This window comes from Phlebotomus papatasi, chromosome 1 (genome assembly GCF_024763615.1).
Source record: "Phlebotomus papatasi isolate M1 chromosome 1, Ppap_2.1, whole genome shotgun sequence".
NCBI lineage: Eukaryota > Metazoa > Arthropoda > Insecta > Diptera > Psychodidae > Phlebotomus > Phlebotomus papatasi.
The window spans coordinates 74,111,941-74,129,875 of record NC_077222.1 but is presented as its reverse complement, the minus strand read 5'-3'; the positions used below and the strand labels follow the sequence as shown (position 1 = coordinate 74,129,875).

At 34.2% G+C, this 17,935-nt stretch overlaps 3 protein-coding genes across 3 annotated transcripts; all 3 read left to right on the top strand.

The window, feature by feature from the left end:
- The first annotated feature begins 342 nt into the window (after window positions 1-342).
- Window positions 343-9,676, top strand: LOC129804974 (uncharacterized). The gene is made up of 10 exons (XM_055852807.1): window positions 343-1,009; window positions 1,118-1,672; window positions 1,732-2,241; window positions 4,118-4,204; window positions 5,013-5,894; window positions 6,997-7,113; window positions 7,178-7,333; window positions 7,486-7,700; window positions 8,703-9,255; window positions 9,326-9,676. The coding sequence occupies exons 1-10, from the start codon at window positions 904-906 to the stop codon at window positions 9,559-9,561; spliced, it is 3,417 nt and encodes a 1,138-aa protein (XP_055708782.1). The 5' UTR covers window positions 343-903; the 3' UTR covers window positions 9,562-9,676.
- LOC129801757 (arrestin domain-containing protein 2-like) lies at window positions 4,207-6,836 on the top strand. Its single transcript, XM_055847064.1, has 3 exons — window positions 4,207-4,955; window positions 5,013-5,894; window positions 6,701-6,836. Exons 1-3 carry the CDS (start codon window positions 4,838-4,840, stop codon window positions 6,742-6,744), a joined length of 1,044 nt encoding a protein of 347 aa, XP_055703039.1. The 5' UTR covers window positions 4,207-4,837; the 3' UTR covers window positions 6,745-6,836.
- A 331-nt stretch (window positions 9,677-10,007) lies between the features above and the next one.
- Window positions 10,008-17,909, top strand: LOC129801734 (arrestin domain-containing protein 17). Its single transcript, XM_055847032.1, has 4 exons — window positions 10,008-10,305; window positions 10,484-10,639; window positions 12,594-13,412; window positions 17,176-17,909. The coding sequence occupies exons 1-4, from the start codon at window positions 10,191-10,193 to the stop codon at window positions 17,325-17,327; spliced, it is 1,242 nt and encodes a 413-aa protein (XP_055703007.1). The 5' UTR covers window positions 10,008-10,190; the 3' UTR covers window positions 17,328-17,909.
- The last annotated feature ends 26 nt before the right edge of the window (window positions 17,910-17,935 follow it).

Genomic DNA, 17,935 nt, shown 5'->3' with positions numbered 1-17,935 from the left:
ATAGTTGCTTCTGGTTCCAAAAGAGTTTTACAGTGAACATATTGGAAAAATATAATTTTTGACTAATGGCGCTAACATTGGTATTAAATGCAAAGTTTTCATTTTCAGTTTATATTCTAAATATCAATACTTTAGCAAAGAGGTCATGCTTATGTGGTGTCTTGGATTTGTGTTGAAAGTGAAATTAAATCCCAATATATATGTTGCGTGGACGAAATCGTTGGTTGGTCTGGTGGAGAAGTAGTTGTAATGTAATGACGCCACAGACAACGAATTTCATTCCATGCTTCTTTTTCTTTTATTGTATGGCTATGGCTTGTATGGTTTACATACAATATTTTCCGGTGGCATTGAAGTTAGTATCTTTGACGTTGTAGTCCAGAGTAGTTGGTGGGATTCCTGTTTATTATATCTATCTTCTGCTTGTTTAAATTTTATTTGTTGTTTCTGCAAACAGTTAAATTGTTTATTGAACGATTTTTAGAAACATTTTGTGTAGATTTAGGTATAGGAAAACCATAGAGTTCTAAATATATGTCACATTGTTGTGCTTAGTATTTGTGGCGCCTCTCTTGGACCCCTTCTCTCTCAATATAGCCATTCCAATATAAGGGAATTGCGTGTATAGGAAGAGGAGTATCAAATAGATGTGTGACCTATACAAATAGTTATATATAATACAAATTGCCGTATTTTCGACGCCGACTCGAGCTCCGGTCTTACTTTTTTTTTATAATAGGAAAGCTTTTTTTAGGGGATAACCTTGGCACTCAGCAATTATTAACCAGCTAAGACGACCGAAGCTCTTAAGCTATTCAGTGCCAATTGAATAAAGTTTTGTATAGGTTTGCTTTTTGGTAGTTTTATTTAGAGTTTAGAAATTTTCTGTTCTAAAGTAACACGATGAGTATGAATTGCTTAATAATATTTGATAAGACAGAATTTGTGGCTGGAGATAATGTGACAGGTCATGTAGATATAACAAGTCCTCATCCAGTAAACATTCGCTGTAAGTATCTATTTATTGTTGAAATATTCCTGGAAGGAGAAGTTCTTTTTATTCTGTACAATTCACCCCATACATTCATATTGGTTTCCGCAATGTTTACTCACGCAGATATATCACTGACGATAACGGGCAGTGCTGATGTTCACTGGACCGAATCAGAATCATACGAGGAGAATGGAGAAAGAAAAAGTCGAACAATTACATATTCTTCGCACGAACAATATTTGAACAGTCGAACAATATTGTATGGCCAGGAAGGTGGACCAACCATCCACTTACCAGCAGGAAGTCATTCTTACAACTTTCTCTGTGCACTTCCAAACGGACTGCCAGGCACAATGTTCAGTACTTACGGGACGATTGAATACACTGCAAAAGTCAAATTTGATATTCCATGGGCCTTTGATGATAAATTCAAAGAAAAATTTCGTGTGGTGCCCAGACTTGACCTAAGTCAGAACCCTTCATTGAAAATGCCAAGTCAGGCTGAAAAAGTTAAGAATTATTGTACTTGGAAATGCTCTACATCGCCAGCTACAATCACCGTAACACTTCCACAATCTGGATTTGTTAAGAATGAAGAAATCCCAATATCTGTTAACATCACAAACATGAGCCATGTGAAAATGTCTGGAATTCAAATAAAGCTGGTCAAATCTATTGGTAAGATAATTTAAAAAAAAACTACTTTCTTTTGTTTCCCTTATTAACTTATTTTATAGTTTGCAGGAGTACTACCCCGCGTGTTAAAGAGAAGAGTGAATCCAATAAAATTGTCTATGAGAGATTTGATTTGGATGATAAATGCAATGATCGTATTATCAATATTGAAGCGAAACTTACTGTGCCATATACACCTGTAACGTGCGATATCTCCTCCAATATTAAAATCTCATATTACATGGAAGTAGCTGTTTACGTGTCTGGATGCCATAATACTGCACGTCTATATGTTCCAGTAACTATTGGAACATTTCCAATTAATTTCAACGGGGATACCAGCACAGCTTTATCTCAGATGTCGTTCCACGCACCAGCTGTACCAATTGCTTCATCAGTGGTCCCTCAGGCTAACACGGGCATGCCTGTGATGCCACCACCATTACCGACTTACAGTCCTGGACATGTTCCAGCTCCCATGCCAGGCATGCCGAATATGCCAGTTCCAATGCCAGTACCAACAGTACCTACAGCTCCTACTCCGGATCAAACTATGAATGGAGATCTAAAGAGTAATATGAATTTTCAATAATTTTTGTTTAATAATCCTTTTTAAGGCATCTACACACTGTGAGCAATATTTGTAAAAAATGTTTTTTTTTTAAAGAAAATTCTCTCTATCATTGTAGGCCGCTGCCATCAGTGTGTAGATAGAGGCTATTATATTAAATTTGTAATCGCTTTTCTCTATAGTCCTAGTCTCTAGTATTGCGTATTTACCGGTTTGTTACCGATTAGAAGAGGTTCAGAATTTCATTTAGAAATTATTTCGAAATTTTATTATTGTATAAATGTGATTATGAAGGAATCACACCCATCACACCTAATTGAAATTTAGAGGCCTATTACCATTTTGTCTACCGTTTTAGCTGGACTAGATTTCTTTGGAACGTTAAAACTTATTTAAAATGATCTAATCTTGAAACACATTGTTTTGGAAATGTGCATTTTGGTAGATTTGGACTTCAAAATCGTTGAAAAGAACAAATTGGGATAATAGATACATAATAGCATAAACAAATTATCGAGATGTTTAACTTGACCATCTCTAAGACAGTTCCCAAAATATTTCTGGGGACTTGTTTTTGAGAGGAGAAAGAAAAAGTTTCTAGAAAATATTTACGTTTATCCAGTGAAGAATGAAAGTTGATACGTATCTGTTATCGTTTGGCAGTGAATAGTAAATAAATTCAAGAATGTAAAAGGCAATAAAAAAAGTTACTGTTTTTGCGAATGTTCAAAATACGAAAATTCTATTACTGCGAATATGCGACAATGGAAAATTCGTTTAGCGGTCGGATATGTTGCATAAGTTTTTCTCATTTATAATTGTTCTTGTTATTAGTTGCTTCGTAAAGGGTCCTTATTTAAACGACATCAAAAATTCAACATATGATTTTTTTTAGGTTTTCTTGTAGTTTTAAATTTTTAGTCATTTAGTATATTAAACAACGGGGGCTTTTAACCGCTTTTAACCTTTTAAGAACGAGAAGGTAAAAAATCGGGGGTTTGAAAAAAAATCGTTTTTTTCTGGTTTTTTTCTAACAAAACGTAACTTTATATGACTGTAGAAAAAAAATTGTTTTTGGGTCTCCGGTGACCCAATCGTCCTTAAGGGGTTAACCCTGAAGTTGAGATCAAATAATTTTTATGCAAGTTGAATCGGTTTCACGGCTTAAATCTCTACTTTTGTTTTGAATCCCTAAAGACTGATTGGGTAAACAATGTTCCTTGTCCTTAATAGGGTTAGCCTTCTGGAGTGGGATGGAGTCAGATCTGGAAGTAAGCAATAATACATATAATCATTTTAATCTTTCAATGTGAATCTTGTAAAATGTTTTAATATCCAAAATTTTTAAAAGTTAAATATGTGATTTTTTACAATTTTCGGAAATTTTTACTCTTGAAAATTAAAACAGCTTTTAGATTTAAGACATCAAAACTTCTAAAACCTGCCAGTATTTTCCAAAATAATTATTATACATTAAGATTTTTAGTCCTTATTGTAAAATTATTATATAAAACACTTTTGCTCATTTTGACTAACTCGATAAAGAGTTTAACTGAACTGAACTAAATTGAATTGAACTTGAGTTTATTATGTTTCATAAATTCAATTTATTTCAATACGCAATACAATTTTGGAAAACCGCGTACATCTTGTAATGAATAATTACATTGTCACAGTTTTTTGTTCAGTCATTTTTCTCTTGTGTCTCAATTTTGAGTCCAACCATAATCTGCCACTTGATGAAGATATACCAAATGGTTCAAGTTATTGCGAAAGAATTGTGTTGGTGGAGAGATATTGCAGCCCTCAATGATTGATGACAATGCTGGTGTTGGTTGAGCAGAATTTTAACTATAAAATCCTGTTTATCTTTTCAGCACCACCACCCTCCTACTCAGATGTGGTCTATGGCTGGAAAAATGATGAGAAGCCTTTCAATAATTCACCAAGTGCTCCAGGTTTCTAAAAATGACCAATTAATGTGGCCTCAATCTGAATTCGATGTACAATTTCTTTTGTTAAGGATATTATTGTAGACGCGACATTTATAATATAGAAGATGTATACAGACAAAAAATACAAAGTGTGGGAGTTTTTTTTAAATATTGCATTAACACCTGATGGAAAAGTGTGTGTCTAATGCAAAATGGTGTAAACATGAAATTCCTCATTCCCGCCAATTACCGAAATAGATGCACGCATACAGAGATGTACCGAAAGATTTTATCTCATGGCTTGAGATTTTGCACGAAATGGACTTTTCGTCTAGGTGATCATTTTCATTCTCTGGTGTATTTCCTCAGTGACGAAACACAGTCAGTGAGATATTTTTGGTGCGAGAAGTCACAGTGATTTTCATCTCATTTTCCTCAATGAATTTTTCGAATAACCAAATTGTGAAGATCATTGAGGATCGGTGGATTTCTCAGTGAACAATTGCTGTATTTATTTGGATGTGCTTTTGTTGATAAATACCGTACGAGGTGAATTATCTGTGGGTGACGTCGTGAAGGAATTCCATTGTCACCAGCGTCGCCAGTCAGTTGATCTTGCGATCTTTAGAGACGGCATCGGCTTAATTGAGCGAAAACCACCGAATGCCGATCAGCATTGAAGTTGAATTAACGCCGGTCAATCCAAACCATGTATACCAATCTGGCCAACTTTTGGCGGGAAATGTACGATTGATTGTGGAGCGCCCCAAAAGATTACGCGGTAATTATTCAAGTAATTGTGATTAATTTGAGCTCTCATTGAAGATCCTTCTTTTAGCCATATGTGTTTATATAACGGGCAGTGGTCGTGTGAGTTGGACTTCTTATACTACAATAGCTGATAAGATTGAGACTGTTGAACATTCCGGCAATGAGGAGTACATTAATTGCCGCACATGTGCTTACAATGCAGCTACTGGGTCATTCTTTGAACTACCGGCTGGTGTTAATGTCTACTCCTTTAAGTACACTCTTCCCATGTGGCTACCATCGTCCTTTGAAGGTACTCATGGATATATCCGATATGCAGTGGACGTTGTTCTCGAAAGACCATGGAAATTTGATACGACGTTCAAGAAGCCTTTCCCAGTGTGTCGCACTCTTGACCTCAATCGGGATATCTCTCTTAAATTGCCCGCTCAAATGGACTACAGAAAGCAATTTATATTGTCCAGCACATCGCGTGGTATCCTCGCAATTACAGTAAATGTTCTCAAGACTGGATATGTTTCTGGTGGTTTCATTCCTATTGAGGCCATTGTGGCCAATAATTGTGGCTACAGCATTAACCAAATTGTCTTTTCAATAAGAAAAATTGTCACATATAAGTGCACATATCCCTCAAAGGCTGATAAGGACGAAGTAACGACGATCCGAGAGAAGCTTGTAGACTGCCTAATTGAAAATGACCAGAGTTCCTTCATGGAACGTCTTGAGATCCCTGAAACACCCCCAACAACCCTCCATTTCTGCAATGTTCTCAACATCACCTATGAAGCAAGAGTGGTGGCGGTTATCCCTGGCATAACAGTCAATCCTAGTGTGGCAATTCCTATTGTAATCGGAACGGTGCCATTTGCCAGCAACCAATCTCCTTCAAGTCCTTCACAATCAATGCAGTACCATGAGGAGGAATTTACGTCTGAGATCGATGATCCTCGTAAGTTTTCTATTTTAAATCTACGCAGATGGTATTAAGAATTATTAATTAATATCGGCGCATGCAAACATTCGGTTTTTAAACTTTACCTTTTTACGTCTAATTGACTTTATATGCTTTTATATTTCGACTACAATTGAAATTCGATTTAATTGAAAAATTTAGAATATCTGCATCAAATGGGAGGGTTGGATAGTTTCATGAAAATATTTTCACTTTACTATTGATTTAGGAGAAAACGTGCTAAAAAATTAATCTTCTAAAAATTGATTTTTATTAATATTTTCTATAAGGCCAATATTTTAAAAAGGGGGCTAAAGATTTAAATATATAATATATTTTTATTTTACATATTTCTTGTTCAAAAACCTTAAAACTATGAATGGTTAAGAAGGTTCATGAAATTTTATCTATGGTAAAAAAATAAAGCCTCTGGTTGTTATAAATCTTGGAGGATTTCGGATTTTGAAATTTTCGACTTGTCATATTTGGTCAAGGTACCATTAGTCAAAAATATCAGAAATATTTTGGAGATATTTTTTAATTTATTAACATTAGATACGTTTCACGCTATTTTGAATAAAAAGAATAAATATTCTTTTCATCTGTTCTTTCAATACTATCTTTAGTCATCTAACAAAATTTTATATTCCACGTTTTTAATATAAAAAATTAATAGAATAATGTATTAGGAATTTCTAATACTTTCTAGTTATTTTGTTCATAAGGTTAGCTGCTCTTTTAAAAACGCACCCAAATTAAACAGCAAAACAACAAAATTACCTAAACTTTTTTTTGTCTTTCAGCCCCGCCGTCCTATGAATCCGTTTATGGGAGTTCTTCACACTAAACCCACTAAACTTAAATTGCAAAACAATGAACTACATCACTTATTTGCTGTGAAAGATATCACTTTATTTATCATTAAATGTACACAATAATTATTACCTTGAATTATTTCTCCTTTCTCGCATATTTCCACTTTTTTGTTGATTTGCAGTTAGTGTAATCTAATCTAATCAAAAAGTGACGATTTTTCAATGCGCGTCACAAAAATGTTGGATAAAATCCATTTTCGAAGCACTTTCAATCAGTCTTTGGTGAACCATGTCAAAGTGTGAAGTAAAATTCGATAGAAATCCATACGGAGTATACTTGGCAGGACAGACACTGTCTGGTCAGGTTGAGCTGAATATCTTCAAGAACAAGAAAGTAAATGGTAAGTTCAATGACCTAGAAGATCACTCCTTCCAAAAGTGATATACGTGATTTTTTTTCCAAAGCTGTGACTCTGAAGATCCTTGGATATGCTAAATGCCGCTGGACAGAGAATGAGTCATATCATAATGGACACCATACCCATACAAGACCCAGGGTTTATCAAGGAAAGGAGGACTACTTGGCATCATCCACGGATCTGGTAGGACGTTCGCAAGATGGTGAGATTAAGTGAAAATATCAAAAATTCACTATCTAAAAATTTTTCTTATCACTACGTATTTTGCAATTTGTGTTCGCCCCCACCTGTACCTTGTAGATAGTGTAAGCTCTTTAATTATTGTAGCTGTTTTTCCCCTTTTTTTTGTCACAGGAAGTACAATAGAACTGGCGCCTGGAATGCATTCCTATCGATTCACGTGCGATCTCCCACAGCAGTTACCAACATCTTTTGAAGGATCCAAAGGATATATTAGATACTACGTTGTGATATGTCTTGAGCGACCATGGAAGTTTGATCAAAAGTTCAAAGTGGCCTTCACAGTGCTGAAGCAGTTTGATTTGAACTTTGATTCTCCAATCTTGAGGGTGAGTTATAAACTCTGTTGTATTGAAATGGTTTCGCAAGGTTCGTTTGGATCTGCAGGGGCCTCTCGACATTTCATTTTTTCATACGTTTTTGCATAGAGGCACTGAAGACTATTGGCAAGTTTCTTCCTGAAGAGAATTGACTTATCAGTCTGATATATTTCAAAATCGTGCATTAAAAGCTATCTAAAAATATATATTTCATAATGTTCGCCAAAATTATACAAGAACTACGAGCAAATTGTTTAAGTCGCAGTGCAATAGTTTCAAAATTTTTACAAAGAAAAGTGAAAAATAGCTTCACTTTTTATTTAGGCTTGATGGGCCCCTGGGATCTGTCTATTTTATGTCTTTAAGTTCAAGACTTCCAAACTTCAAGCAGAATTTCCCTAGGAAGCAAGATTTGTCCAATTTCGATTTATTTGCTTTTCTTATCTTAATAAGGTAAAGTACCCTTACTTGACCGGGTTCCTCTATTCGACCGGTGGGTCAATTTTTGAATATTTGATGGTGAATTTCATCAATTTCTATGAATTTGTCACTGATTCGTATTATTTAAAGAATAATTGACCTATTAATGTTAGATCATACACAAAATATTATAGCAAATATAATTAAATTGAATAAATAAATCTACCGGTCGAATAGAGGAACCGGTCGAATAAAGGGTACTTTACCTTAATTCATGCATCTAATTTATAAAATCGGATATAGATAGGTCAATCTAGGCCCGAATTATGAAGTGTAATACGCTTTGTGAAATGATCGAATTAGTGAACTTAAATGTTATTGTTATTTTTTCTTATATAATTGTACGAGATAATTCTTAATCTATCACCTATCTAAGTAATAAACCTATTACTCAGCAATATACCTTTCTAATTTGAAGCTCTGATTCATTTTTTTGGTTTTAATTTAATTTTTCTGAGGAAATGGGGAAGTACTAATACAATCAGCGAAGATTTTCGCTAGTACAGAATTATCCTTGTGACTTATTTTCAGCTTCCGTGTCAAGCAAATGTAGAAAGGGTTTTCTGCTGTGGTCCCTGTAGGACAGGTCCAATATCCATAATTGCACATACCCCACAATCTGGATATGTACCTGGTCAGACAATTACAGTTTACGCTGAGATTGCAAATTCGAGTACAGTGAAAATGGATGAGATTCGATTCTCTCTCAGGAAGATTATTCGATATACCAGCCAGACACCAAAGGTAAAGACCAAAGAAGAGACTCTTACAATTGCTGAAGCAAGGATAGCTGGTCTGAAGAAAAAGCAAAGTGGAAAATTTGAGCAGCATCTTCAAATTCCACCACTACCTCCCACAAGTCTAACTCTATGTCGGGTCATCACAGTTTCCTACGAAGTGAAGATTGAGGCAAAGGTATCTGGAGCTCACCTGAATCCTGTAGTCAAGATTCCTATAACTCTTGGCACAGTTCCTCTAAGGGATAATGTATACGACGCTATGCCTGTGAACGGAAATGATGTCCAAATCCAAATGGAGCCCATCCTAAATCCTGTATTATCACCAGACGCCGATCATGATTTACGTAAGATCCTTGATAAATTTCCGTTCTTCTCTTACTTATTTGAAAATTTTTCGTTTAATTTTAATTTTAGCTCCACCTTCCTACGAAGAATGCATTTTTGGAGCTGTTCAGGTGAAGGATGATGAAGATGATGAGAAAACAGTGATGTCGTGCACAGGATATGCTCCGAGATATCCAGTTTACAATTGCAGTGATTGGCCTAAATGTGGCACCAAAATTGAAAATAAAGCCATTGAACCTCTTGTGCTTCCAGACATCCCAAGGAACGATGAAATTTCAGGGGTTAATGCTAATGAAAAATATTGATGAATTTATATATTTGTTTTCAATATAATGTATCTCTATTCCATCCATTAAGTGACATATAACTTTGTGCAATTAAATACGGTAATAAATAAATTGATTGAGCAATAAAAACAAATCTATATTTGATGGGGCCATTTCATTGAAAAATGTAAGAAAAGAATTGAACATATAGCAGAATACTTTAAATCGTAATCATGAAAATTGCTTTGCTTTAAATCAATTTAATTCTATAGCGCTTGAAATATTCATGTGATGCAAAACTCTAATCTAAATTCCCAAGTAGCATTTTTAGATTCATAATTTAGTTATGAAAATTACTGTTATGTTATGGATACAATTATAAAATAGTAGAAATAAAAATTAATTTTTTCCCGAGTGTAGAATGAGTACTAAAACATGTTGGTGAAATTGGCGGGAGATTTCTTGTTACGTTACAATCTGCAGAGTTTCGAACAGACATGGGCACCCCGCTGATGGGTGTGATCTGACAGCAGCGACGTCACATTCCTCTGCCGTGTGAACAGAATTTTCTTCTCTTGTGAGGAAAAGCCGGATTTCACTTTTATCCACTTGAGTTTTCCCTATTGCTCTAGTTAGTTTCCTTCCTTGGTTGATTGCTCTAAGCAAAAATGGGTCTCAAGGGATGCCAAATTATTCTCGACAACCCCTGGAACACCTACTATGCTGGCCAGACAATCAATGGCAAAGTTGAGTTCACCTTCGACTCTCCCAAGAAAGTTCGTGGTGAGTGAGACTTGGGCATTTCTGGGATTTAAAAATAAAGTTAGGCAGCTGTTGGGAGGGAATTTTCTGAAACAATTCAATTGATTTTTGGCTCATTGTGGGTCAGTGGCGTCATCACTTCCACATTCCAATAGTCTCTTGAGGGAATTCTCATGAGGTTTCTGACCTTTTGCCACAGGGATTATCATCCGTTTTCTTGGGGAGGCTAATACCTCATGGGAGGAACGTGAAAAACGCCAGGATAGTGAGGGAAAGGAGACTGAGGAGGTGACTCATCTAAGTGGCCATGAGGAATACTTCCAAATTCAATACTACCTCCTTGGTGGAAAGAATAGTAAGTAGCTTCTCACTATAAGTATCTCTTATTACATTCATGAGTCACATTTTTGATACAATTTTAAAAAATTGCACTCTGTACCGCTAATTCATATTCTAAATCTAATCTAAAAGGATACTTACTCATTACAAAGAAGATGTTAAAATTATTGGTTTTAGGTTCGCATGATTTACTTATTTTTTATTATCGTATTTCGTATTGGTGAGATCTTTAGGATGTCCTGAGAAAACTCTGATTTCCTATATTTAGTATGCTGGTTTCCATTGTTGTAGAGCGAATATAATCTAAAAAAACCATTTAATAGAATTGGGCTAAGAGTAATAGCAAGTCCATCACCTTTTTTGAATGACTCCTCAATTGTGAAATAAACTTTTAAACTTTAAATCTTTAACTCGGCATTTAAAGACTTTAAAAATTTTTCATTTTAAACTTAAAGTGTAATTTTTTTTAAGTCTTGAATCTTTAAATCAAAAAGTAGCAAACTTTATAATAACGGAGCTGAGATAGTAATGCCGAACTTCTTTAAGAGTTATTTAACTTGAAAGCTGATTTGGAGGACCTTTTAAACCAGGGGTGTACAAAGCCGTTTGAAACCGAATAAACGCCAAAATAAGTTTGCTCTGGTAGCATTTTGACCATTGACTTACACATTTCATTTGACGTTTGTTCGGTTTCAAACGGTTTTTGCACAGCTCTGCTATAACCCTTTAACGCCGAGACAGTTTTCGCGGACCGAAAATCAGCAATAAAAATGAAACTAATGAACAAAACTAGTAAAAGGTCTTACATCTGGCCTTGGAAAAGCCAACAGAGTCTGATTTGGTGTATTTTTTGTCTCTATGAACGATAGGGACAAAAATAGCCTAAAAATTTAAGTAATTTTTCTGACAATACTAATGAATGATAATTTTCAATCTAATGAAAAATATTATGTTTGAGTATTGTAGTTTCTTTTCCCAAAACGGTTATGTTTAAAAAAAGTGGAAGTATAAAAATAATAAAAATTAATTTTCAGTATGAGAATTTAAAAATTCGTCATTTTTGAGCCTAAAAATTTACTATATAGCATATAACTGGAGACTTACAAAAAATATCCTAGATTCCTTCAACCTTCTACTTTGCAATTACGTACAAACATAAGGAAAAAGTAACTTAAGTCTTTATGGGACACGGGTGTTCCAATCGTTTTTAAAGTGTTAAACGTTTTTAGGATCTTCAGCCTTTCACTCAGAATCGTAAATCTTTAATTTTGAAACTAAATATTTAATAATATATTTTTAAATGTTTTTTTTATCTCTGATTTGATGAGATACTTGCTTACGTGTACTAATTTTCTTAGTTTTGATGGTCAATTCGTTTAATATGTACTGTTTTATTCGTGTTATTTCTTAAAGCAACATCTTTCATAAATTCGTAATATTTATCTTTTATTTGTTAATAGAGTGTTTGCAACTAATATAGATTTCTCGCAAGAAAATTTAAACAAGAACTGAAGCTTTCTGAATTCGTATTTCTTTTCTTTATTAAAAAAAAACAATTTTAGGTAATTTCTGAATCCCTTTTAATATTTTGGGGAATTTTTTTCTCAGTCAATGTCCAAAAAAATATATTGTTCAACTTTTCACAAATTAGTTGATCTTTTTGCTATTCTTGAAAAAGTACTACAAAAATATCCACTACGTCAGTTTTATTCGTTAAAATAGAATATCTCATGGATAGAAACTAATACGTAATTAAAGGTCAGTCTTTCATCCTTTTGTATTTGTCGTCAAGATAACATAAATCATAAATATTACGCCGTTTTTTTATAGTCACTGGAAAACAATTATCTAACAGAATTTACTTAATGATTTACCTACCTTTTATTTAACGTGAAGAAAACTAGAATAACTCTATACTTTTGTCACTATTTGCTACTTGGGTCTGTGCTGAAAATTTACGGGATTTTCAGGTGCGGAGGTTGAACTTGAGGCTGGCACACATACCTATCCTTTCACTTGTGCTCTTCCACCAACCCTTCCGTCTTCCTTTGAGGGCGAATGGGGCCATGTACGCTACACTGTAAAAGTTACACTCGATCGACCCTGGAAATTCGATCAGGAGAGCAAAATGGCATTCACGGTGATCTCTCCGGTGGATCTGAATCTCAATCCGCGCGTTAAGGAGCAGTTCAAATTGGATCTGGAGAAGTCTTTCTGTTGTCTGTGCTGTCGCTCAGGTCCCCTATCCACTATTGTCATTGTTCCCGTGACGGGATTTGTGTCTGGACAGGTGATTCCTATTACGGCCGAATGTGACAATGCTAGCAATGTGCAAGTAACCGGCATGAAGGTTTACATGCGTAAGATAATCTCCTTCCACACCCATACACCTCGCCGAGAGACCAAGAAGGACAAGGTAAACATCTCGGAAGTGTCTGGAGGTGCCACAGAACCCGGTGGTTCAAACACTTGGACATTCAAGTTGGAAATTCCACCACTTCCACCATCGAATTTGGTCAATTGTGGCATCATTGATGTTGATTACGATCTCAAGATTGTCGTGGAAGTGGCTGGAGCTCATAGAAATCTCGAAGGAAAGATTCCCATAACTCTGGGTACAGTTCCATTGGCGGAATTTAAGTCCCCTGCACCCTATAAGGACGAACCACCGCAGGATCCATCGATGTTGCCTACTCAGCCCGTGAGTCCAGCCAGTCCTCCAGAGACAGGAGGAGCACTCGGATGGTCAATCACTGACTCTGGCGGTCATCAATTATATCCCAATATTCGTAAGTTTCTTTTCAATAATTTTAAATATTGTTTCTAATTTCTAATTAAATTACAGTTCCATATCAAATGCGTAAGTGGGCTAGTATATTTGAATTTCGTGTGATCTCAAAATTCTGAAGATTTAACAGGAAAATGCAATTTTGTAATTTAACATTAGATTTTTTTAAAGCGATAATGACAAGAACCGCAAGAATTAAGCATTATTAAATACCTTTTTTATGATTTATTTTGCATTTCCAGCACGTAACTTTATATCATCATGCACTAATGGCCACAAAATACAACATTATGTAGTCGAATAAAATAATAATGTGTCACAAATGACTGCATATGGCCTTGCTTAAAATAGTTTGCTAAAAAAGCCCCTCCCTATGTTGGTATACATTATACTAGACTAGTACAGAATATTAAATGAGTAATATTTTCGAAATTTATTAGCAACTATTAATTAAATATCTTCACTAAATTCTTCTTTTAGGACGACTAGGACTAGTTCGCTTGAAATAGATCACAATTACAAGAGCTACCGATTTATGAATGATCTCAAATTGCATTTCACCTTCTCATTTATTCATAAATTACACTTTGAAAAGGGAAAATTTAGCATTGGCGTAATATTGAACTTCTTGAAGAAGCTAGACTAGACCCAAGGAATTACAGATCAGGCATTTTTCAGAAACAGAAAGTTATTGCCGCCTTAATTAAAAAATATAAAAATTAATCTTAGTCATTCTAGTAAACCAAACACTTTCCATAAATTTAAGCGAGAGATGGGCAAAATCGGACCTATCACTAAAAATTAAACTCCGCCTATCGTAAGAAGTTCATTGTCAAAATATAGTATTTAATCAATTTTATTATTAAAATATTTCAGTGAAATTTCAAATAAGCTCGAGAGTTAACTAAAAGTATTTGGAAAATTTTCTTCTTTTCCGTGGCAATATTCACATATGTGAATATTGCCATCACTAACGTAATTCTTATTATTTAGAATACGTTTAGGATATGTTTCTATGTCCAGGAAGATGTTCTGTCTATAATTAAATGATTCTTATATGAATTTTTCTCTATAGAAGACTCATTTTCCATAAGATTGAATTTTTTATAATCTTACGGTATACAACACATACAACATAAAGGTTAAAAGTTTAAAGTGAAGATGGGCGTGGCTTTTAAACATTTGTAGATGTGGTATAATAATTTTATAGTTTTGTTTACTGTTATAATAATGCTGGCACAACATTCCATGAAGGAACTAGGCCTTCCCGGAAGGGGATTTCTAGACATGCATTATTATTTTTTTCTTGTTCGGGATGAGGTTGTCAGTCCCATGCCCGTGGAATCAAGTGCAGTGAAGCTCACTGGATGCAATCCGAACACCCTTAACGCTAGAAAAATTCCTGGTGACCTAAAGGGGATTCGAACCCGGGGCACTTACATCATAGATCGAGTGCTCTACCACTTGACCCATTGAATGCCCTTTTGTTTTGTTTACTGTTATGAATTATATAATTTTCCAATAGTCTCGTATTTTAACAAAATAAAATCTCGTTTTAGACTAAATAGATATCTCAGAAGTAGCGATATTCACTATTAAGGCTATATAGATGTAGACTTTCATATATAAGTACAAGGGGCGGGGATTAATCTTTTAGATCGCACGATTACAATTTTTTTCCTTATTAAATTTTCCAGGTATTATTCGTAAATTTTTGTTGAAGATTAGCTTTAAAAATTATGTCAAACCGTTCTCGATTTGCGTACTTAATTCTTGAACTTCACAAAACAGATATTATACCACGGAAACTTACATGATCATGTTATCATATGATCACGATGTTGAGCATTTTACATAGTTTTTATCAGCTGTATAAATTTTTCTAAAGATTTACTAGTTAAAAATCGGTTTTAAGCGATTTGTAGAACATTTAAAATATGACATTAAATTCCGTAAGAGTTCTAAACTGAATTTTGAATATTGAATAATCGATTTATTACTGGTTCACAGCTATTTCAGATTCGTAATGAATTTAAGGCATTTTTAATGAATACAATATAGTCTTGATCGGTTGATAAATGCGATTTCTAGAATCTTTCTGACTTGACCTTGAAAAACTTGTACCAATGATGATTCAAGCACATTTTTTGTATATGTCTACTTTTCTAAAAATACGTTGCAAAATTACGTAGAAGTACTAAACTGAATTTCGAATAAAAACTACCGATCAGTTCCGAATTGGTTTACAGTAGAACCTTGCTATAGGCCATCGCTCTATAGTCCACAATTTATCGACCGTTGATTTCAAAACACTGATTTTAAGTTAGGTTATGTTTTTTAGTACGCGACATGCAATGTTGTTATAATTATTTTAATATTTTTGACAAATTTTATTGAGTAGTTTTGATAATTGTGATCCATAGTGAAGAGAGCGAGGACAAGTGCCACAATCGCAAAGAAAGTGGAAGCCGTCGAGCAATTTCAATACTAAAAGTCATTGATAATTTAAAAAAAAAATGACATGGACTTTAGTGCGACCCAAATGTCAAATCTGAAACCAAATATGGACTATAGCGAGGCTCTACTGTATTACCAGTTCATAACAATTTCAGGCTCGTAATGATTTCTTCAATGGCTTTTCAACGAATACCATTTTAACTCAATCATTTGATAAATACGTTATCTAGAGTCATTGTAACTTTTGACCTTGAAAAACTAGCATTAATAATGACTCAAGGACATTTTTAAATACGGATAAAATATTTAAAATGTTTGCTTGAACAATAATCATAACAATATACGGGATGAGATTGTCAGTCCCATGCCACGTGAAATCAAGTGCAGTGAAGCTTACTGGATGCAATTCGAACACCTTTAACGCCAGAAAAATTTCCTGGTGACCTAAAGGGGATTCGAACCCGGGACACTTGCCATAGAGCGAGTGCTCTACCACTTGACCCATTCAGTTTCCTTTGCTTGATCAAACCCTTCTTAAATATTCGAAATATAAAAAAATGCACGACGTGTATTCGAAATGTCCAAAAACATTTATAGGTGAGCATGGGGTGTCCATGAAGATCTCAAGTCACTATCTCTAATCGTTTGGCTTCTAGCTCTCGTAAAAATGGGATGGGTGAATGGGCAAACAGTGTATGATACTTTTCCAGAAAATTTACTTTTACTAAATTTTAGAATTTTAGGAAATTTGAGGGTCAAAAAATAAAAGAATTCTTTGTATAGCTGTTCTTCTGGAGAATAAAAAAATACAGAAGAAATAATAGAATAACAGAATGATAGAATAAATAGATTATAAAAAGTATAGGGGAAAGCGCGCTACCTTCAGACGATTTATGTTTCGCACAAATCCTTTTTCTCAGGTTATAAATGAATTTGGACCATTATAATATTATATTTTAATAGTTAGTCTGTCTAATGCCTCAAATTTTTATACATACAATTTTTTACATAGAGAAAAAATTGAATTGTCGAAAGCTTGAGTGGTCCGAAGGTAGAGCTCTTTCCCTTAATAATTTCGAATTGGAAAATTGCATGATTTATATTTTTTAAAGAATATTCTTAGCTAGGTTTTTAAAGTAAAATTTTCTGGTGCCATTTAGTCAATAAATTTTCCCTTAGCCTAGTTGGTAAACCTAGCCTTTAAGATCAATAAAAACACGCAAAAATATAGAGTGGCTAATATTTTAAGCACGGAACTGTATATGATGGATCTCAAAAACTCTTAATTTAAAATGCTATCTTTACAGCTCCGCCAACATTTGCCGAGAGCTCCTACAAATCTCCAAGTATCGCCAACAAGGAGGACAACGAATACACAAGATTCGTGGGTGATAATTTTGCTCCCAGATACCCAACGTATGCATTTAATCCAACTGCTCCTCCTCCAGCCAATCTTTAAAAATCTCAAAACTCAACGTCTTTGTATTCTTTCTTTATACTCATTTTGAGGTCTATCTCTTAGATTTTAGGCTAAAACTTTACCTTTAAATTGCACAATTTACTGCACAAAGTGTCCTCAAGGTGTCCTCGAGAGTGTACACTCATACACACATAATTCAACAAAAGTTAATTATGATTAGAGTTAAACGAACGAAAAGTTGATTATGTCAGCAGAATGGTGTCTTTTTCGCTTCAATCAAATTTGGGAATAGGATCTATTATTTTTACACAAGAGTGCTAACAGTAGTGATTAAGAAAACAATTAACAAGATTAATTATTAAAAAAAAAAGATACATTACCGAAATCTTCCGTTACTGCTTGATAGTTCTTATTTGATGAGTGCCTCAAAAAACGTTGAATAACAATTCGATGATAAATTACAACTTTGCTAGTCAAGAGATATGGATATTTCATAGAGATATGAAATTTACAATTTTTGCAATAACATTTTTGGATACGATCAAAATTGCAGAGAAATATTTGTTGTTTATTCTCATAAAAAAAAACATTTGTAGAAAATAAAATAAAGAGTTAAGAGAATTACCGTTTGAATTTGAATTGCGATA